Below are 24,531 nucleotides of genomic sequence, written 5' to 3'. Positions count from 1 at the left end.
TTATACTGTCGCTTCTGTTCTTGGGAGAGAGCGCACCTTCCCCGTCTTGCCTTGCTGTGCCTTATCATAATACACAAACTAATTGTAGCCTCCTGCAATTGTTTGAAACACGGCCGCTTCGCTTTCCTTTTTTTTTTCTCAGCAAGTGAGGAAACTGTATTTTTTTCAGCAAAAAAACAAAAAAAAAAACAATATGCAGCTCTGGAGGAGAGTCGATGGGAGGGAGGTCCCAGCGCCTTTCACCACGTCTCTGTAGCGATACAAACAGACCTTTCCTCCTGGTGAGACCGCAGGAAGTGGAGAGAGAATAGCCCTGAGTGCTGTGAACGCACAGATTCTTCAGAGCATGTCACCCTGCTGGGTCCTGACCCCAGATCAGCTACCAGAGACCCCAAGGCTTCTGAATGTGTGCTACACATTCATTTTTAAATATTTATATTTAAATGCTAAAATGTAGCCTGTTCGTCGTTGGTCACTGTTGAGGAAATAACTGGGAAAGACATATGTAACTTATTTAATTTTTTCTGTCCAGAGAAATTTACCAGTGTACTCGTCTCATCCTCAGACATGACATTCACGGACCGTTGGCTAAACGTCTAATGCATACGGGACACAGACGTGGAAACACTTCAGGAGTGTCGAAGTCATTATCAGATTGGTTGAACTATACAGGATTTCTGCAAGACTTATGTGTCGTGTTCTTTAATGATACCTCTGGAAACAAAGATGTCGTGGCGCCAAACCCGTTCACGAAAAAAGAAAGCCGTCGTGTTTACAACTGTGACAACGAACACTTATCAGGATCAAGTAAACGCTGGATTGTCAAAAGTATGTGAAATATTAAAGTTCATGGCATATAATCTTTACAATACGTCCAAGAGTTTTACAAGAGTTATTGTGGCAACATTTCCATGAATCCAAACGTGACGATGAACGAAACAAACTGTGAATGGTTGTTTGACATGTCGGTCAAACATGGGCGGGCCTTGGCCAATGACAGCTGCCATTAATTCCAAACCTTCAGTCTGGATGTCTGGTTACGCGACACTACCAATGTACTTGCCAAAATAACATTAATAATAGTTCAGCTATGATCAATATTCACAAAAAAAAAAAAAAGAAAGAAAAAAACTACAAAACTACAAAACTAAATATTTATGCAATACAAATACAAGAAACAATCTCATTGCACTTACTAAAATACATGTTTTTAGGACATCAAATTTACCATGGTTCTTTTGCATAGGTCATGTTACACCCTATGTATTATTTAATTCATTACTAAAACCAAATCAAGATATAAAATAAAACAAAGTAAAAAAAACAAAACAACAACAACGTTGTTTGCCAGTTTCTCCTACAATCACAATTCAGGTAACACTTTATAATAACTGCACACTAATAATCATTAATTAAGCATTAGTAAACAGATAATTCATAATTTATAAAGCATTGATAGACAGTAATGAGCAGTTTATAAATACATATATAAATGCTTTATTTTTTATTTAAAAGCATATCTATAGTGTGTTTAATAATTGTATTTCCATACTTTATTCATGATCAATTTATCATTTCTCAATGAAGTATAGCATTATTTACAAACCAGTTATTTAGGAGTTGCCAGTGATTCATAAGATCACAAGAAATGTAGTAAATTCAGGTAGTTATAAAGCATTTAGTAGTGGTCAGTTAACTATTTATGTGAGCTCATCTAAAGTGAGGACTAGTTATGCCTTGTAAAGCATTTATAAAGGATAGTTAAAGGCTCAGTTATCTTCTAAACAAACAACAAAAAAAACAAAAACAAAAAACAGAAACAAACACAACACAGTGATACAGAACATAGAAATATTAAAAGCCTTTAAATCTAATTTGTAAAAGCTTTACAAGGCATAAATAGTCCTCACTTTAGATGAGCTCACAAAAATAGTTAACTAACAACTACATATGTTTTATAAATACCTGAATTAACCCTGAATTACAGAAGAAATACATGTTAATAAACCATTTATTAACACTATAAGTAACTATTACTATATGTCTGAATAAAAAGATGTATGAATGCATATTTAAATAGTTTATTAATCATTTACTTACAATTTCTAAGTGATGTTATGAACCACAGACAACTCCTTAATAACTGGTGTGTAAATAATGCTATACTTAATTTAGAAATGATAAATTGATCATTAATAACAATTATTAAATACATTATAGATATGCTTTTAAATCAGGTATAAAGCATTTATATCTGTACTTATAAACTGCTTATAAATGTATATTAATGCTTTATAAATGATGAATTAACTGTTTCCTAATGCTAAACTAATGATTAATAACATGCAGTTATTGTAAAGTGTTACCCTATTCAAATTATTAGTGCAGATGATGCTAACATGTGAATAATTGTCAGAAAGTGGAGTTAAATTTTCCCATGCTTAAATGATACCCTATATTACTTAATGTTTTACTAAAAAAAAAAAAAAAAAAGCAAAAAGCAAACGATACAATTGAATGTTGTTCCCGGTTTCTCCTAGCTTTATGCATTAAATAATTAGCGCTGACTAGCATGCTGAATAAACATTTGCATGAAATACTGCCAGATACAGGACATTTACCAATGTAATTTTTAGGACTTAACATTTCCCATATTCTCAAATTGCACTCTATGCATTATTTAATGCATTACTAAAGAAACAAGAGGAACGATTGAAACAATGTTGTTTCCCAGTTTAAAACAATAAGTGCAGACTAGTCTGCTTAATAAAGCTGGAACAACATCTCTATGAGATCAAACAATATTACATTAGGCATTTTAATGGCATGTTCTTTCCTCTGACAGCCCTGTTGAGCACATCTGAGCGCTCATATGAGGAACGGGACTCAATAGGCAGGTCATTCAGGATAACCCCCATATCCTGATTGCTCATATAACATGCCCTCTGCTACTAAACAAGGAAACGGCAGCCGAGTTAGTGTTCAAAGTCTCCTGACTTTGTATTCATTTTCATATAACAGCTTTCAAAACATTTGAAAGTCCACTGGTCCATCGGCAGATTTATTAGTCCGTAAACATGCTGACCTATTCTAACGCTTGAGATTTGTGATGCATTGCTGTGGATCAGAGCTTGTGGTGTGCTGTAAGATCGTATTAGTTTCCAGCTGAAGAGCAACGGCTCCATTCGACTGGGTTTGCTGACCAGGTTAGTGGAGGCACTCTTGACGTGAATTGGGGCCTGTAAGCACTGGCATATTCATGTGTGCCCTAAATGCAGGGATGACACGGCTTCGAAAAAACCATGATATGCCAAAGAAAGAGCAGAAAAGAAAGAACATGTCCATAATATCTATTTTATTATCACTACTACGCCATGTGCAAGAAAACACAGCCGATGGGGTGAGCGGTGGCATTAACTCACAGGACGCTCTTGAAAAGCTCTGTATTGCCCATCCTCTGTATCTTCTTTCTACACACACTTTCCTGTCTCTCCCCTTCACACGGGCCATTTTCTACCAATGCCTTGAGAAGCACGCTCTTTGCTGATTGCTGCCCTTCCCTGCAGCTCTGTTTGGATTGAACATTGTGTCTTTGTGCGTGTGTTTGTAAGTAATAGACGTCTGATAAATGTTTTATTATCATGACCTCTTTGTGTGTGCATATCACATTAGAGGCATCATTCATCTTCTGCCCCATTCAGTCAATATTGCTTTAAGGGCTGAATCGTTTGTTGGAATGAGGCATGCAAGTATCACTGAAGGACTTCCTGTTGAAGAAAAGCTGCACCTGCATTTACACTTGAACAGTTGTGGAATAGTGGTTTATCTAGTTTAACACACACTTCGAAAAAGAAAGGTTGTTTATTGGCTTCTATGCTTCCATATATTACTTAAAGGTTATTTGGGTAACCCAAAATTGTTCTTCTTCTATGGTTCTTCAATTAATTTATATGAACGGAATGAATGAGTGAATAAAATACAATAAAATACAATAAAATACATGAGGATATTGGGCCCTGAGAGCCAAAATAGTAGTGTCTGAACACACACACACACAAAAAATTAAAAATAAAATAAATAAATTCATAAATTAATACATGGTATAAGATGTTTTTTTGGTTTAAACAATGTATATAATTATCAAAATACTCTTATTACGAGCAGAAAACAAATTTAACTGGAAATGTAAATGTTTTTATTTTCATGCACAATTATTATTATTATTTTCTTCAATTATAGCAAAGTTTACTATGACATGCACTGAATATATCAATATCAATTAATGTTGCTAAATGCAAAAATAAAATAAAAATTGTTACAAAACTGGTGTTTTAAGAGTGTATATGTGTTTTTGTGTGTGTGTATGTTATTTTTCTTGCTTTAATGACACACACGCACACACACACCCTGCTGTATGAGAGGTGAGCACATTCATATGCTTCGCCGCTAGCCCTCGGAGCGGTGCACAGCAGTTTATGGGGTACGAGAGTCGGCCCCAGGGCAGATCTGATGTCCAAGAGCGGGACACTTTGATGAATAGCCAGTTTATTGTGCTGTCAAGCTCTGCGTGTCTGTTGGGAAATTGCGGTGGCCAGGACAACCCAGCTGATTGCCAAACCTGCGGCCTCGCTGATGATCAATCAACCTGATTGGCTATGGCAAATATGCTTACCAATAGGGAAGAGAAAAATAGATTACTGCACCGCACGGGGGTCTGGAAGGGGGGGGGTCAGGGTCAAACAAATGAAACATGAATGAATGAGAGAGGTCAGAGTATGCTGACAGAAGAAAGAATGGCTAATATCTCACTCCAGCGCAAACACATGGACGTATACACAGCAGCAGGACGCGTTCTCAGGGTTAACCTAGTACAGAAGCAAGGTGCGAAACATTTAATCATTGGGTTTAGGAACAGGCTGCCCTCTTTAGAGTTAATATGAATGTGTGTATGTGTTTGGCAGTTGTGTTTGATCAACATGTTTGACACAGAGGTCATCTTTAATACACTTTGATCTGGTGTCCAGCCGAGCGCATCTTGCTTTGGCACGGCCTACATGATGTGCGCACATCAAACTGCTCTTTAATAGCCATTCTCTCTTCATTTTCTCCAGCCCTGGGGGCACAGGAAGGGGAGAAGGGGAGAAGGGCTCATTGTTCATCACTAACCACACTGTCAGGACGCTTACAATCTTTTTCATGAGATCACCAGACAGGGAAAAGGGACAGATTGTCACATTATTGATTTCAGGAAATATTTCTAATTTGTTTTTACATATGTTTCGTATCGAAGCACACTTTAAGGTCTTCTTACGAAAAAGCTATTGAACTAGTGTTGTCGCAATGTAGTAAATTGTCAACAGAAAGATAAGGTAACACACGAGAACACTGTATTGTACAAAATGAATTAATAAACAATATTTAAAGTTATACAAACTATTTAACAACGTGCAAACTTTTAGTTAAAATGTACATTATTTTGGTCACTAGGATTTTTACTTTCTGCATTTATTTGATCAAACAAACAATAAAAAACATCACTATGTTGAATTTCATATATTTTAAAGTGCAGTTTATTTCTGTGATGCGTAGCTGTATTTTCAGCATCATTACTCCAGTCTAGTGTCACATGATCCTTCAGAAATCATTCAGAAATCAAATTATACTAGTTTGCAGCATTATAAATATATAAATATATAAATATATAAACTTTCACTTTAATGAGCTTAATGCATTCTTGCTGGGAAACGTATTTAAATAAATAAATAATATAAAAGGTAGTTTATCTTATACAGATGATATTTTGATGGTTTCATTATTCCAGTTTAAGAGCATTCAGAAAGAAAGAAAAAAAAAAAGACATTTAAAGCTAACAATTCAATTCTATTAAATTAGAGTGTGACTGGACTTAATGGTCTCATGTATGCATAAACTGAATAACGTTTCGGAATTTGAAATACGTCATATTACTTAAAAATGGAGGAAATGGACCACAGATGAAGAGAAAATGAACCTTAAACCAACTTCTGGAAGAGAGTCGTCCTTCCCTCCAAACCTCTTTTCTCTTTCTCTCTCTCTCTCTGAAGTTGAGAGCACAGATATATAATTTCTCCAAACACAAGAGATGGAATCAAAGTCCATTTCTCCATTCTCTCCCCCGTCTCTGCCGTCAATCAGCTCACAGTGAGCGACGCGTGGAAGTGGCGGGCCGAGGAAGCCATGCGGTGCATCCCTGGAGCTTTATATATTCCTGGAAAAGATGCAGGCGCCGCACGGCCCTCATTAACAACGATCCACCCCGACCTCTCAGGCAGGTGCTACTGTAATTAACTATTGTTTGACTATCAAAAAGTCGGCCGCTGATTAAATGCACTATAAATGCACGTTCTGGGCCGCCGTAATTTCAGAGGCAGCGTGCGCACGCTGGGACCCTTTCAGCTCGGCCCCTGCCTCCAGCGCGAGCTAAGAGCCTGTTGCCAGCGGTAATCAAAACTCACATGTACAGAAAAGCTTCCCGCGCTTCGGCTCAAGCAGCGCGCCTTCCATTACAAACGTGTTACTTTATGAAATCCGACGAAAAACGTGCCTTCTCCAGGCAATTGAATGGCATCTCTTTAGTGATTAGAGCTGCAGTAATGGGCACCCCTGCTATTAGGGCTCTAAGTCCATTTTATTGCTAATTCATTTATGTGCTGGTTCAGAAAATACTTGACGCAAATCACCTGCTAAGAAGTCATGTTTGTCAAGCCGCCGTGGCCATTATGGGCGAGATCTTAAATCCAATCCTGCGTAATGACAAAAGGGAACGGGTGGTAAAGCAGCTTACGAGGGGCTGATAACTCAGAGAAAACATTATTGTGATCAAAGATTAAAATTTAACAACTAATCATCTTTTCTTGTAAATTAAGGCACTTTTACTGAAGTGTGGGTATGCGGCAAATCTTGAGCTTTGAGTATCTGGAAAATCCTGTCATGCATGCACTGCAAAGTAATAATAATAATAATCAAAAATAATCATTTTTCTCAGTCGCATTGGAACATTTCTCCAATCATCCTTGACATTTGCAAAACAGTACGTGCATTTCTCAGAAAAGTCTCCTGCTCAAAATCTTTAGTTCATCTCTCAAAAGCAAGTATTTTTTGCTATTTTGAGCTATTTCAGAGAAATGGTTTATCATTGGTTTATCATCTACATTCTCTTCATTAGTCAAGATTCGCTTGCACAATTCATGCCAAATTTACAAAAAGTCTAATAATAATGTGCAAAAGAAAAAATAGCTTGACAGTTTATGACAACTAAATGAACCATTCTGTATTTAATGACTTATACGATGAACTAAAGACTACATGTTTTGAGAGGTAAGACTATTGCACATTAAACTATAGAGTACACTTTGAGCAACATGCCATGAGCAACTGATAATGTAGGAAACTGCAGATAAATGTGTGTAATCAATTGCATGAATGTACCAAAGCAATCGCAACTTGTTCAAAAGAATGAGAAACTGGTTTTATGATGTGCACAAGTGACACAGTGATGTGGAGGCTGAACAAGTAGTTATGGAAATTTCATTTCTGATTTGACAAATGCACCAAAGTGACTGAGAAAAAGTAACACATTAAACAATAAAAAAAAATAATAATAATATGCATTTAGTGAGACAAAAAAAACATATAAAATAAATAAATAAATAAAAAATCCCTGCACGTTACATTCATTCAGTTTGCTAAAAAGGCCTACAAATATAACACTTCTCCTTTACACACTAACAGGTGGAAGTGAAGGAGCGATCTGATCAAAATAAATTGCGGTGCTTTGTCTGTATTGCTCTGTATTGTGAATTATTGCACGGGGCTTTTTGTGATTTCCCGACTAATGTTCTGCATCACATCATGTAATAGCACATTTTATATGATAATGCCTGCATTAGGGGGGTATTGGCATTTTTAACATCTGCTTGTGTTCTATGTCCTTGAATCATTTATTTGTTCTACAAAGACAGAGAGAGAGGTATAGAAATTATCTTAAAACCTTCAGAGGAAATCAATTAATATATATATATATATATATATATATATATATATATATATATATATATATATATATATATATATATATATATATATATTACCTGTATACTTATTTACCAGAACATGATGCTACGGAGCACGGCTTACCCGAGTCTGAAAACCCTTCATGGTCTTTATTCTCTCTTCATCATAGCTGTAGTAAACGTGAAAGGGCTGTTTCACAGACTGAAGGGATTATTGGGGATGAAGTGAAAGGCAGGAGACGGGTGTATTGTGCAGGACAGCACCGAGGGGTCCCGAACATCCCCCCTCCTCCTGCTCCAGCTAATCATTGTTTCTCAATCAGATAATTCCAGTGTGGACGAGCAGTCGGTAATTAACACGACACTCTCTCCCCTCCTCACTTTAATGGCTTAATTAGGGCTGACAGCCTAACAACCTTGTTTACTCAATTGCTTTTCCTCTTTAATTATCCTAATGACTGGTGGATATTCAGACCGTCCTGATGGTTTATTTAATGAAGCCTGCTGTTTGTGACACTAAACGAGGCAATGATGAAGGCCTTTCGCCGTAATCTATAACCAACGCTGATCATTATGTCCTAATTAACAAATACGCCGCCACTGTTCATTTGCATAAATGAATGTTTCCATCCAAAGAGGCAAAATAAGCTTTGCTTTTATTTAATTGAATAGATCTGGCTCTGGGTTATTCCACGAAACGGCACTCACACATAGGCATATATATATATTTATATTATGTATATATATAATAATTGCAAATGAATAGATAATGCTAATTTTATTTTATTAACATGTTTTCTATTACTTTTATCATAAAGTATGGTAAAACAAATCTCTGGAGGCTTAATTACATACTTATATTTATTCAAATATTTAGCTTGAAATGCACTCAAATGCATTTTTCATCTGACAGAATGTTTGAAATCGAACTAAAAATCATGCTAACACATTAGCTTCGTTTGGATCAAATGAACAGCTTTCTTGTGGAAACAAACGGTTTGACCGGACCGGGCGATAGAGGGTGATGTGGATTCCCTCATGCTCAGGCCTTCTTTGCAGGATTGTGTCGAGACACCCGTCTTATTAATGTTAACTCTCCTGTGCCTAAGCACTTGACTGATGGATGGAAAATAGATGTTGCATGCACCCATTGTTTCAAGGGCTCAGGATTAGGTGGAGTTATTTAACAGTTCATTTGAGCGGCTGAGGTCTGTGGTGCCAGGCGGGACCAGGGAGCTCGCGGTGGGGTAATGCGCCGTAATAAAGATTAAACCCTCAAGCCCAAATGCTGAGGAGGGGGGTGAATCCCTGTTTTATTAACATATCTGAATCAGGGTGCAAACTGCGAAAGCTTAGCGGGACCTGGACTTTAAACCTCCCAACGCTCTTATTGATTAAATCCGTCCACACAGCTTTTGTCTTTAAGATGCTTTATTCCTCCGAACAAGAGCTGCTTTTGTTCAGTAACAGGATTTGGACAAATTTCTGTGAAGGCAGGAGCTAAGAATGTGAAAAACGCTATATCATAGAGTGAAATTGTGCTATTGATGTGGTACAACAATTTATAAAAGGCTTGCCTTTGGATATTAACATTAAAAATTAAAAAAAAAATTAACAAGATTTTAAGACTGGTTACAGAATCCTTCAGTCTCAAAAAATAAATAAAAATAAATATAATAATAATAATAATAATAATAATAATAATAATAATAATAATAATAATAAGGTTCTCCAAAATGTCCTTGTAGCACTTTCACAACATTTGTATATATATATATATATATATTGTGACATGCAATAAAGCCCTCATTTCTTTCAAGTTTTTCCCATGGAGAAATTGTTTTGTTGGTATAAACTGATGTATATATCACTGTAAAATAATTAACTGTCTTATTTTTTTTTAATAATCAAATTTGCTCAGATTATTTCAATTTACAGTATATTTAGCTTACAAAAAATATTCAATAAAAATACTTAGTATATTTAACTTACAACAAAAAAAAAATGGTTAAATTAGTTATTAAAAATATAAGAAATACACACTGACTTGACACACACACACACACATATATATATATATATATAATTATTATTTTTTACATATATTTACATTGACACATAATACTGTATAACTTACAAATAAAAAAATATTTTTTAAATAATCATATATATATATATATTGTAAGTTATACAGTATTTTTATTGTGTGTGTGTGTGTGTATTTATACACACATATATAACATTGTAAGTTGAAGTTTTTTTTCTATAAGTTATTATTATTATTATTATTATTATTATTATTATTGCTGTTGTTAATACTAATGTGGGATTTTTAATTTAAGACTGACTAAGCATTTGTTGAACAGTGACACATGTGAATCACAGGCTTTAATGTGTGTGTGAGGTTTGGCTCATTGATAACAGAGAAGCTGTGAAAGAGCAAGGGCTCAGGCTGCGAGTGACCCTGAATCCCCATCTCTCCCATGTGTGCCCCAGATGGAGTCCACCCGCACATCCACACACATCTGGAGACCTCTAGAGCAACACTCAGCTTCAACAGGGATTTATCTGCTCAACAGAACAGACACATCACACACTGCTAATGGAAAACAGGACAAATACATACAGCTCCTCCTGACAACAATTACACATTTCTGTCAACAGTTTCCCTGTCAACGGCCATTTAAAGCTGCAAAATCAGATCCGAATAATAGGGCATATTCTAAGTAACATGTAATTGATGGTTCATATATATATATATATTATTATATATTAGATATTTCCAGTTCTGCACACTGATAGGTTAATGCATATTACCAGTCGTGCTAAAATTCATTTATTATATGTATTAACAAGTATGGTGCATGTCACTGCACATCCACAACTATTGACCTGCTGGAAGGATAATATCATATTCATATTGAAAGCATTGTATCTGATATGCAACTTAAATGATCAACATTAACAAAACGTTGCTAAAAAATCTAATTGACACAATCTACTGTATGTTGTCTGCCATCTGACTGATGAGCAAGAAAAAGGTCTTTTAGTATTATCGCAAAATCATCCCCCTTTATATTTTGGTTCACTCGGCTGTGGAGTCTTCATATGTTTAATAATATGTCAAGAAGAACAAGTTTTACATTATTTTCCTGGAGGACTCATCGGGTGAGAATTCATTATTAAGTTCTGTTTGCCATCTTTTCAGACTAAAGAGAAGATCAATAGCATCACAACCCTCATTTCCAGATAAAAGCAGTGCTCTGTAGCGTCCTCATCATGATTATTATTTCTCTGCAAAAATAGCTAGGAAGCTTTGCAGATTCTTTGGCAAACAAAAGGTTTGTGAGAGCGCATGATCAGCGCTCGAGTCCGGCCTCCACAGTGCACTCTCGGGTCAGCCATCCTGAACGCTAGCGTCGTAGCATTTATCACATGATCTCCTAAACAAACCAGGGATTTGGGATCTTTTCGGAGGTGACAGGCACCACAATACGATGAGAAATGAGCTGTTTGTGCACTTGAGCTTGATCTGCTTTTCAAAGGGATTTTGCAAGACGGTGAAGTGGTGAGCATGATAGCGACAACACAATTCACAGAGATAAGAGTGATTCGAAAAACACCATTTATCAAGCAATACTGACATGGCTAAGAAATGAGGTCAGTTAAGTAGAATGACATCTAATACCAACTAAAGTCGGTCACTGGGATTGTAAGAATTGAAACATTTCCAGCATGCCAAAATTTGATTCAGACAACATGCTAACTTGTGTAGCAGCTTTTCTATGCTATCAAAATATTAAAACACATCCTACTCACACAGAAATACACTGGAATGCAAAAACAGTGAGTCAAATTACATTAAAATTACTCATGAATAAAACATGCTACAATAGAGCGTTTAATCAATAAAGTCACATTTTTAAGCAGGAAATACTTAAGTCAGACAGACGTGACAAAATTATTTTGCTCATAATGCACATTATTGTTTCTCATTCATGCCCTGTCTTTCTGAAACACGTCGATTTTTACAAAGCTTATCATTCTGAAAAGCGAGGAGTGCTCTGATTGGCCAGCTATCGAGTGTAATGTGATTGGGTGAATACCTCAAGCGTGTGACGGAAATGCTATGCCCCTCACTATACTTTGATGTCTTGTGTCCCCACTGCGTGATGAGACAAAACCAGTAAAACCCATTATAAACAATGCATTTGTTGCATCCAGTGAGGACGTAATTACTGATTATAATGACTTTTTACGTTACGTATAGCACTGCGTAAACAATAAAACATGACTGCATTTGTGATCAAAGAAACGACAAACAATAAGCACTACTCTACACTGCTCAAAACTCATGTTTGAATTATCATTGGCAAATTCTTTAAATAAGTAAACGTACTTACAGACTGTGAGTCAGAAGCGCCAGACTGTCCTTGCTAAGTTTGAACTGGGGGGTTAACTGTTAACTTTGATAAAGAATATCTCTTTGCATTTGAGACTTTGGTCTTTGCAACTTTACAGATCTTCTTTATGCACCAAGAGCTTGTAACATCCCAAAGAGAAAGGAAAGATTTAAAATCGCACAACAGTTGATATCAATCATCAACATGCAGGTCCCATATCTTTTTTATATTATTATTTTTTTTATGTTCTGTTACATGCTTGGAAACTGTGTTTGTGATATTTCTCTTTTTAAAATAAATGCCATTTGGTTTGATATTTCGATACATAATGCAGTGACATTTTAGGAGTTTAGTGTTCATATTTTAGGGGCTACTGCACACATAGTTCCAGTCCAGAAATGATCCTGGGGACACAGCTGTCCCCGCTCTGAGACAACAAAAACAAATGTGTCCCCTTTACAGAAAGAGCACGAGAGTGAGAGGGTCTCAGACCACCATTACCACAACGGCAGCCCAACTGTCCCGAACCTATACCGTCTTTAGAAAGGGTTTCTGTCAACAGCAGCCCGGTCGCATGTTATTATATGAGTGAGGCTCAAACTTCATTCACACAACTAATGAACACCCACTCAGAGAAATAGAAGAGGACAAAGCGAGCCACTTTATCCTGTCTTTGTTCACAGACAGTTGAGGAAAGTTCCCTTCAGACATCATAGAGAGAAAATAGAGTGACCCTATTTGAAATAGTTAATATACTGCTCTTTCAGCAGTCTTCTATTAGCTCTGCGTCCCTCTTCACTCGCTCCCACATGAATTCCAGCACAGCCGAGAGGAGCTGCTCCGTCACAGACCGGCTTCTGTCCACAATGGACCGTTCCGTCCTCACTGATCACGCTCTTTCACAATCTCTCTCTCTCTCTCACACACACACACACATTTAACTTTCACACTGTATCTGAGGCTCTAGTCCTGCGAACGCTGGGAAGATCAGGGATAATGACAGCATTCTGCTCTGGAAAGGACAATTCCCACAGATGTGGCAGAAAGAGACATTTGTTTTCTGTTCTTGTCAAAGAGGAGCGATAGTAAGACAGGAGATGCCTTTGGGAATAAGAGGCCAGATAAAAAATGTCTTGTATCCGCCCTCTTAACAACCATCACATATTTCTGTGGTTTCATGTATGGATATATTTGCGTGTGCATGTTCGCTCTCGGAAGACGAAAAGCCATAAATTGACAGTCAAAAGACAATGTATCCTTCCTTTTTTTTTTTTTTTTGACTCAAAATAGATCTTTTAAGTGTTATTGCATTCTGCTGATAGATTGCTGTAGGTCAATTCTCAATTCATTTGAACTACTATTAGCTATCACATCTGAAAAGTATCTAAACTATCTATAATTGATCGTTGTCTTCAAATAAGAGATAGTAACTTTATTAATAACATGCCACCTCCACAAGCACACACCTACACAGTGAGAAAGATTGTCATTTAGGGGCCATTAAAACCTAACCGAGCCAGGGGCCAAGGAGGGATATTATCATTAATTCCTCTCATAGTCAAGCTAAAGACCACAAATATTATTTCTGAACAGCCCTCCACCCCTCGTAGTGACAGAAAAGGCTAAACGTCTTTAACTGCCCTGTGTTTTCAGACCGTCTAGCGCTGGAGTGCATGAGAAAGCTTTCCCTCAAACGAGCTCCTGAAGTGACGGTTAGAAAGTGTTGTTTAGACGCAAAACTAGTTAACTGTTCTGTGCTCAGATCGCTTAGATTTGTGTTTACTAGCAGAAGGAGAAACACTTGTAAAACATTGAATGCACGATGATTTTGTGATAGTCATTGAGATCAGGCTGGTAAAATGAAAAGGTAAAACTCTCTGTTCCTTCCCCATCGGTCCCACCTTATGTGTGTGTGTGTGAGTGAGTGTTTTGGGTGGTCAGGACCCCTCTTCGTTCCTCAGAGTGATCTGCTGCCCCTGGGGCTGCCTGGCCTGCCGTATAATTGCCCTCCGCTACAGATAGTTACCAGCCTTCCCTGTCCCTCTCCTCTTGTCTTCTTCCCCCTGTTTATTCTCTCTGATTTCAGGCTCCTTTGGGTCATCATTCATCAGTGGGGCCCCCAGCCCCTGAGGACCCGACTGGAGGCCCCTGTTACTACGCCTCCATAACCAGAGGCCATTTCTGATGGAGGTGCATTATACGAGGAAACAAGAGAGCATGAAAAGCAGCACGAGGCAGGGGGTGAAGCCAGTGATCATTATATCCTGATAATCATTTCAAACAAATGATCACGATAATCAATCAATCGTCACATTTGAGGCGACTCGCCTCAGGGCTGCACGATGCCCCTCCTGACCTGTAATGTATTTTGGGGCATAATCAGACGCCCTAAATTTGAAGGGTTGCTTGTGTTTTTTTTTGTTTTTGTTTTTTACAGCAGCGAATTTTGCTGGTTCAGTTTACCTAACATTTGAGATTAATTTGATCTCATTCATTTTAACACTTAATAAAGATTAAGTACTCTATATATATATATATATATATATATATATATATATATATATATATATATATATATATAAAGCATAAAATGAATATCATAAAGGTATTGCTTTTTTTATCCACCTTAAAAAATATCTCATATACTTTTTTCTACAAGGATAATAATAATAATAATAATTATAATAATAATAATGTATATTAAATTAAATTTATACATTTAAAATTATTGACATTTTACCCCCTAAAATTCCTTTAAAAATATATTTAATTATTTTTTTAATTAATAATTATGGTAATTATGGGTCAAAAACTCTCTCTCTCTCTCTCTCTCTCTCTCTCTCTCTCTCTCTCTCTCTCTCTATATATATATATATATATATATATATGATAAAGGTCTGATTTTTGTCAATGAACGCACCAATATTGAAATATTAGTCAACAGCACACACACACACACACACACACACACACACACACACATGTATATGTTAATAATAATAATAATAATAAAATAATTGCCTAATATTTCGGTATTGGTGTGTTTTCTGACAAAAATCAGCCCTTTATCATGTCTAGATATAAAGAGTGCAAGTTAAAATAACACTGTCCGTCTATTTTTAGATGGGTCCCAGCAGGGGCCACAAAAGCACTGATACCGTCTCCGAGAGCCTGTCAAAAGAGCCATTAATCTCTTTCCCATTAAAACATCAGCTGCCTGTTTCAACTAAGCAAAATGTTTTAATATCCAGCCAGACACGCAGGCACATAGCCGGAGGCGATCTGTACACATTGGTTTTCTATAATTAATCTATGTCTATGTGTACTATCATTGTCAGTTTACTGTAAGCTAACGTGTCACACACCGACACAATCACACATGCACACTTTTGGGACAGAGTGCGGTGGAGCTCAGATCAAGGCTTTTGTGTGTGTGTATGTGTGTGTGTGTGTGTTTGTGTGTGTGTGTGTGTGTGTGAGAGAGAGAGAGAGAGAGGGTTGGCGCTGGACAGATATGGACAGATTCAGATAGGCATCTTGGTTCCTGAGTGTTTGTGTTGTGAAGGAAGGATAACGGGTTAAAAGCAAGGGATAAATAAACGAAAGAAGCTTTTTTTCTTTTTGTCAGTCTGTTGGGATTTGACTTAAGAAATCTTGCAGCTCTCAAAATAACATTGTTTTTTTTTTTTTTATCTGTCTGCATCTCAGAGACACAGCGTGGGATGTGAGAAAAATAGATGGATGACGTTATAGATTATCAGGCACAGATGTTTTCATTACATAACCTCGGTGCTGATTCTGTCCACACACACACACACACACACACACACACACACACACACACAGACAGACAGACAGACAGACAGACAGACAGATAGACAGATAGATAGATAGATAGATAGATAGATAGATAGATAGATAGATAGATAGATAGATAGATAGATAGATAGATAGATAGATGTGTGTGGTGATATCAGCATGTCTGACGTGTCGAGAGGGGAGAACTGACATAAAATGAATCCTACCTTTTTAATACAGCTGTCTTGAGACGACGTTTCATGATCATTCAGCATTTGCTGTGAAGACAAGAAAGATACAGTTAATGATTAACTACTATACATTAGTTAATGATTACTAATGACTACTAACGAATACAACATCATGTCATATTTATGGCGGGAAATCAGCACTTCACTGTATATCTGAAAAAACAGTGACTAGAAAAATATACAGTATGTCTTGACATTCAGATTCTGATCTTACACTAAGCGCAAGTGTTCGAGAACTTTTAAAAGCAGAAATGACTTGCATTTCTTTTCATTAGTAGAACTGAAGTAATATTTGAACTATAAAAGTGTCCATTTCATCCTGTTGATGTGGAACTAATTTTATCGGTTTAGGTAATCGACAGTATATACCATAAATGCTCTTCATAGAGACTTAGTTCAGTATGAATAAGAATATTATAAAGACTCTAACTAGCTGAGGCTTTGAGACACGTTGAGAAGTGAGCATTAAATGACTAGTCTGTCGTCTGAATCTGTGCCACCCGCTGGCACACAGTGCAGGTTAAACCATCTCCTGTGAGCAAATGAAAGCTAAAGTTTTATCACCGACTGATGGGAGCATAAATGTATATATTTATACTGGACAGTTGGATGAGACGTGGAATTAGAGGCCTTCAGGGATATTTATCTAGAGCAGGTTTTTTAGAAAGCACCCAGTGTAGCTCATATGAGAAGCCAGCTGTTTCCCTTATCTGAAGGACATCACTGGACCCTTACTGGACCCCCTGCAGTTTGCTCACCGAGCAAACAGGTCCATGGATGATGCAATCAACATGGGATTGCACTTCAGCCTGCAACATCTGGACAAAACTGGGACTTATGTTAGGATCATGTTTGTGACTTTAGTTTGGCTTTCAACACCATCATCCCAACACAGACCAAACTGACCCAGCTCTCTTTTCCTAGCTCTATCTGTCAGTGGATCACCAGATTTCTGACAGATAGGCAACAGCTAGTGAGACTTGGGAAATTCATGTCAAACAGCTGCTCCACCAACACTGGAGCACCTCAGGGATGTGATCTCTCCCCTCTGCTCTTCTCCCTGTACACCAACGACTGCACCTCTAAAGACCCCTCTGTCAAGCTCCTGAAGTTTGCAGATGACACTACAGTCATCTGTCTCATCCAGGATGGTGACGAGTCTACTTACAGATGAGAGGTTGAGCAGCTGGTTGTCTGGTGCAGTCTTAAAAACCTGGAGCTGAACATGCTCAAAACAGTGGAGATGATGGTGGAAACCTCCCTGCACTCCCCCCACTCACCATCATAGACAGCACTGTGACTGCAGTGGAGTCATTCAGATTCCTGGGAACCACCATCTCTCAGGACCTGAAGAGGGACAATCACATTGACTCCATTGTTAAAAAGGACCAACAAAGGTTGTACGTACTTCTCCATTTGAGGAAGTTTAACCTGCCACAGGAGCTGCTCAAACAGTTCTACTCAGCCGTCACTGAGTCTGTACTGTGTACTTCAATAGCTGTCTGGTTTGGTTCAGCTACAAAATCAGACGTCAGAAGACTACAGAGAATGTTTCGGACTTCTGAAAGGATTACTGGTGCTCCCCTGCCCACCCTTCAAGAATTGTATACATCAAGAGTGAGGAAGCGGGCTCAGAAAATCATTCTGGATCCCTCACATCCAAGTTGCCCCATTTTTTAACTCAAAGGGCCTCAGAGCCGCAAATACCAGAACAGTTTCTTCACCCAGGCAATCTACCTCATGAACAGTTAAACGTTCCCCACTTATGCAATAAAAACGTGCAATATCCTTATGTTACCCCTCCATCCTAGTACATCCCTGCATCTTACTCAATCATATTCCATTATCAATTATAACACAATTGTTTATACACCTATTAATCTGAAATTTGTATTTATTTATTTGTATTTATTTTTTGATTCTGATTCTGTTACCGACAAGCACTGAATCCGAATGAGGTGAGACAAATATTTGTAAAAAAAAAAAAAAATCTTTAAAAGTGTGATACTTTTGATTAAAAATCAAAAACAAAACTAACTTTGAATGTTTGAGCAGCAAGCTCATTTGCTGCTGATGCAAAAATAAGTAATCAGCTGTGGCATATGAGTAATGATGACATAATAAATAAATAAATACATGCATGCATACATACATCTACTCAGGAGGTGAACTCTGCAATTACATGTCTACAGTGTTTTTTTATTATTATTATTTTTAATTAATTCAATGATTTTGTAATAGGGTACAACTTACATTGTCATCTTTGTTACCAAGATTATATATAGTTTAAATATATATATAAATAAATAATCTCGAACATAATGCTAGCAATGGCTAAATAAACTGTCAAACTGTCAACCACTCTCAATCTGGTTCTTTTTTTGAACACAGAAAGACCATATAGTATAGCATACGTCTTCATTTTGCACGTTCCATCTGTAATTATCCACGTGTAAGAGGTGAATCTGGTGGCAAAGGTGAAAGAGGGAGTCACTGAGGGGGGAAAGCAAACAGAATAAGTGACTCTTTTACAGAATCCTTTCTACAGTCTGCACCGCCTTTATCAGGGTTTGACTGACAGCTCTGCAGACTGCCCAAAAACTGTGGTTCTCTAAATTAGGCTGTTGATGTATCCAAGCCGCCCGAGTGGAAGCTATTACATCACAAATACTCAAACAAGTACTTAAAGTACTTACATCCATAATTCAATCCTGCAGTTATGTCAGAGCAGCACGTATCCAAAACAACCTTACGCTTCTGCTGTGTTCAGATGCCACATTTTAAACGAGAACACTTCTTCATACAGTATTCCTCATTTATTTAGTTTTTTTTTTTTTTTTTTTTCTCATTCATGTCTTTCATTTTCTGCACCGCAGCATATGAAAGCAATAAACTCACTTATATGCACGGTCAAATACCACTATGTGCAATCACATGAATTCATCAGCCCACGCTAAACACACACACACACACACACACACACACACACACACACACACACAAATCGTACAGACACACAAGTGTGTGCAGTATAATTACTTGGCATTTTGCTGCCAGACCAATGCTCTACATTTTCTCTGGGAAGCGGATGAGAGAGTTTTTCCTTTTAGAGTTCTAAGGTGTTAAAAATGTAGAATTTCATGGAAATTAATAATGTATCTGAACAAAATAGAGACAAAAGTTGTGAATTTGCAGGTGGGGTGATGAGAATGTGTGGAACAGATTTGGCCCAGCAGCTCTGTTTAGATTGTAAAACACTACCAGGTGCTCCCAGGTTGGTCACTGGTTTCATGCAAAACATAAATATATGTATCATATAATTGTGCACAACAAACCCAAAACTATGTCATACACACATTACACACATTGATGCTTCCCCACACCCTGCCCCTCTTGAACTCTTCCAGCACATTCCACATTTATTGTCAGACGTTTGTCTATTGGATATATATATATATATATATATATATATATATATATATATATATATATATATATATATATTTGTGTGTGTGTGTGTGTGTATGTGTGTATAAAGAGACAAATGCAGTTTTCTGAGTAGTACTGATTGTATTGGATAATCAGGAAAACAGAAAACAGACTGATAGGGATACTGAGAATATACATGTGAATATACATTTCTATAGGGGATAAATGAATAAATGTTGGCAAAGTGTTTAACCAGAAGAATTAAAAATGGCACGTCATGCCGAAAAGGTTCGTAAAACAGACGTAAAACGCACAATTGTAGTGCTCAAAAGCTTCTCGAAACATTTGCTTACACAAGTTTGTCAGGGTTTCTTCTGTAAATGAAAAACACTGTGAATCTCTAGTGATTAGTGTGTCACGCTGACAGTGCCCGAAAGTGTCTGAAAACAGAGCCACTATGATGGAGAACTTTAAAAATAAATACGAGCAGGCCGTGCTTGATGAAAGCGCAGCCACCTGTGCGGTGACTCAACGCAAGTGTCTGAAGCAAATTAGCACCAGGGAGTTAGTGTGTGTTGTTCTTGCCGTTATAAGCCCACCTTTGTTAGCAGGCACCATCAGGACTTCTTCTTCTCAACCTCAGCCCTATTTATATTGACACACAGACCCAACAAAAGAAAACAAGCTCACTGCGCACACTGTAGCAACCTTTTCCAGCATAGCTGCCCTAATAGACAAATGACAGACAAAGAAAACACAGGCTGGGTTTTCTTGCGCTCTGCGCGACATCCAACGCACCAGTTTGAAAACACCCTCAATCACGTCTACAACAATAGGTCGTTGTAAAAAGCTAATTGGAATTTGGGCTAATTGCAATTAAGAAGTTCTGTAAACCATGGCGGGCGGATGAAGCAGTTTGTCTCCCAGCTTGATGTTGGGGGTATGGAGTAAAGCAAGCACATTTTAAAGATTTTGCAGTGGGAGAATTTCAGAGAGTGTTGCCAAAAACAATTCCCTCAAGTCTGGATAATATGAGACAATATAGCAGCGCGGCCAATAGATGCTTATGGATGTCAAAATGAACCAGCAGAGACCAACCTCAAGGCCTTTTGAACCGAGTGAGTGACATCCTGTTGGCTCAGTCGACCACACCGAGAAAGCCACAAAGTGAAAGTTTTCCCTCGCAGTTATTGAGAGTATTCTCTCGTTTTAGTGAGCGTGGGGAGTTTAGATATGTATGATTTGACAGCAAGATAAGACAAGTTGAAGAAACTGGCTTTATTTTGCATTCTGGGCCTCATTGTTTCAGTCTGAAGCAGAACACAACCATGTTGTCAAACACGATAAAGCAGATTAATTACTGCGATCACACATGCATATCTAAACCACTCTGTTAAAGGCTGTCTAATCTTCTAAATGCAACCCAGTCTTACAGGAGAAACTTTTCCTGCAAAATTACACTGTATTGCTTCTTGCAATAAAGCACCATTTTCAAATGGAACTGTCCAGTAAGTAGCACTAAAAATATTTAATTTCTCCAAAACAGATGAGCATGAATCTAATGTTTTATCACATTAGTAATAAAATGAGAGTTTGTAAATATATGTTCAGTGAGTGGTGCTAAAGGTCTCTGCTCTACTGAGTTTGAAAATAACAAAACACCAACACTGAACCCTAGCCTAAACCTAACCAATACTGTTAGGGAAAGAAAATGTTAAATAATACACAGTACCTTTGTCAAGCTATTTTAGCCTGCTTCTACAAGTCTTTGAGTTCTTTTGACTCGTTCCAGAGCACTCTGCATTAGTAAGTACAGTAAGTGCAGTGATGTACCAGGTGTGCTACCAAGCAAGTTTACTACGTCAGAAAAGTCATACAGTTATTTATTAGTTTGCATATCATAAAACTATAGTAAAAGGTCATTACATAGCAGCATGCAAGGAACTGCACAAAGTAAGTCTTTATTAATCAGTAATCTGTCTTGTAATCATAATATGTGTGGAAAGGATTACAAGTTGTTGGTGTTGCATGTGAATCAAAGCGTGGCATAAGATTGCATGTCAGTTAGCATTTAACTTTAACAAAACAGACTGGGCAAAACTTTATTCTGGGCCTTAACCAAAAGATAGCCACATGGGTCTATGCTTTCACTGCATGAAACATTTTTCATCAAGGAGTTGTCATCGGAAAACTCCAAAGTAATAAAAACACCTGGCTTGTAAATACCAGGAAGCCAGTGACAATCTGATAAACCATATATCACAGGTTTAATAAGCTCATGGCTTGCAGCTTTTTTTTGCTGTTGGGCAAGGCAAACATTAAGAGTGCACTGATAGTGAACTCTCCACTGTGGGTAATTAAAAAGAATCACTCCCAGCTTAGCATTGTTTGATTCTCTATTATACTCTTATCAACATCTCCTATCCTGTCAGTGCAAGTGAGAAAGACACAGCGGGCAGTAAAACAGATGACTAAAGGAATGTCAAATTCCCATTGTGCGAGCACAAAGGTGAGATGGGAGAAAGCCACAGAAAGTGAGTTTGTTTTACACTTATCACACGGATAGAGCTAACAGAAGCGCTGGCGTTTGGAGTTGCAGAGGCAGATAGAGGGAAACACAATGAACAAACACTCAAGACTTTTGTGCAGAAGGTCACAATAACCTTTCATGAGCGATGTGTATGCTTTTCGCACTCTGTGACTGCTGTTGGTCCAACCTGATATCATGTGAGATGTGTAAGTTAACTTTAAAGAAGCTGCACATTGTGTGATATGACAGAAATAACTTAAGAACAAGGAACAACTAGGGAGAAAAGAGCTTTTGTATCATGTAGCTGTGGTTGCTAGAATCTCACCATGAAAGGTTTATGGTTTAACCTAAATTTAAATACCATAATTGCGTTACCTAATATAATGTTAATATACCAACCTATTGAATTACTGAAATCTGTTTTGCACATCTGTAATACACTGAGAACCACCAAATGCAGGTGATAATGAGAAAGTCACATGATGAACCATTACAAGCAGCTTTTAAATTATAACATATAAAGAAGGTACATCAACATGGTAACACACGTAAAACTGAAATTATGCAACAAACATCAATTTAACAACATTAGGTGTAGCACACAACCCTAATATACAACAACTAATAAGAAAAAAATAAGAAGAAACAGTTATTTCAACGTAAAAAAAAATAAATAAATAATAATAATAATAAAAATGTAATGCAGGGAATTCCGGGAATGTCAATTTATGGTGATTCACCGTATATAGTAGGGGAATTAACTGTTAACCATTTTACAGGTTTTCATCATTAATAATCAGGGAGGAGTTAAAGACACCTGAAACATCCCACCACTGACTGCTGATTCAACGGACTTGCATTCATCACACTATCAAGCAACAGCTTTTAGATTCACAAACACAACTTGCATGTACACTTTTTTAGCATAGATTTGCAGCTAGAACATATCTAATTTTATAAATGCTTTTCTTTATGTTGTTGCCATCATAATGATTGACTGTCTGAGAAGTGATACTGCTTTATCAATACAGAATGCAGAATGTAACATATTGATGATCTATCACTATTGTGCTGAGTCAGATTGGGCAATGTGCTTTTGAATGAAAGTGCTTCACTGGTGTCTATGGAAGATCAATATGGGCTCTTAATTCAAAGCAGGAGTATAAAAATGCATATGGAAACATACTTGGATGATGAGATTATTCATTATGTGCAGTCTGAAGGCAAGCCTGAGGGAAATCGCCACATGATGACAGACACAATGAAGGAAAATACCAACCCTCTAAAATAAATGCCCTCTGAATATTTGCCACAGATTAATGTTGGAGCACTGATGAAGAAACAAATGAAGTGTTCATCTGAGAAGCACGGTGTGGTTACATTAGCTCAGAGCTCCAGTCTTCTGTTTAAGTTTCACTCTCCCAGAGTTTGACATATGGAAGGAGAAAAAGGAGAGAGGTTAGGAGAAGTCACTCTGACATCCGGACTGTGGCTCTCCAAATATGAATGTGGAGGGCAGCCTGAGCCCTGCCAAACATTAAAGTGAAAGGTCTCTTGTGAGTTGCATAAGTGCATATATATGTGGGTCAAGGGGCACAAATGGTGGCTTTCTTCGCTTTGGGGTTGATGACGGGGTCAGTGCCGTCTGACACCCTCTGGCCCAGAGAAATGCAAACTAAGTCACTGATGGGGATTTCGTTACTAGACAAAGTAATGGCTGATGTGTGTTGGCTGATCCTGCCTGCTCACGCTACAGCTGATGTCAGAACAAGAGCTGTGCTGACGCTGTGTTGACTTTTTAAAAGTAGTTTTAGGTAGCATTTACATCACTGAGCTTAACATGTGCCAGTCTCATCCAGTATTATTATTTATTATTATTATTATTATTTTTCATAATGATGAAATAAATTCTCATCTGACAAAATTTTCAATAAAATAGTGCCTTCTGTTTTAGAAAACGTCACGTTATAGAAGTTAAATGTGTTGTTTTGTGCTGTTTAAGTATGTTTTTGCATAGTGTTTTTATTGGTGATGGTACATTAAAAGACAAAGGACAAGAAAAATGATGT

At 37.3% G+C, this 24,531-nt stretch overlaps 1 protein-coding gene across 6 annotated transcripts in view; it reads right to left on the bottom strand.

Annotated features, from left to right (window-relative positions):
• LOC128018185 (histone-lysine N-methyltransferase PRDM16) overlaps positions 1-24,531 on the bottom strand; it is a 195,860-nt gene that overhangs the window by 77,405 nt on the left and 93,924 nt on the right. For all 6 annotated transcript variants that reach the window (XM_052603537.1, XM_052603540.1, XM_052603538.1 and 3 more), the window contains exon 3: positions 16,480-16,530. In XM_052603537.1, the coding sequence (XP_052459497.1) occupies positions 16,480-16,530 (51 nt within the window). The remainder of the gene's footprint in view (positions 1-16,479; positions 16,531-24,531) is intronic.

The sequence above is a fragment of the Carassius gibelio genome, chromosome A8 (genome assembly GCF_023724105.1).
Source record: "Carassius gibelio isolate Cgi1373 ecotype wild population from Czech Republic chromosome A8, carGib1.2-hapl.c, whole genome shotgun sequence".
In the NCBI taxonomy this organism is placed as follows: domain Eukaryota; kingdom Metazoa; phylum Chordata; class Actinopteri; order Cypriniformes; family Cyprinidae; genus Carassius; species Carassius gibelio.
Note: the sequence above shows the minus strand (reverse complement) of the source record. Positions and strands in the feature narration are given on the sequence as shown.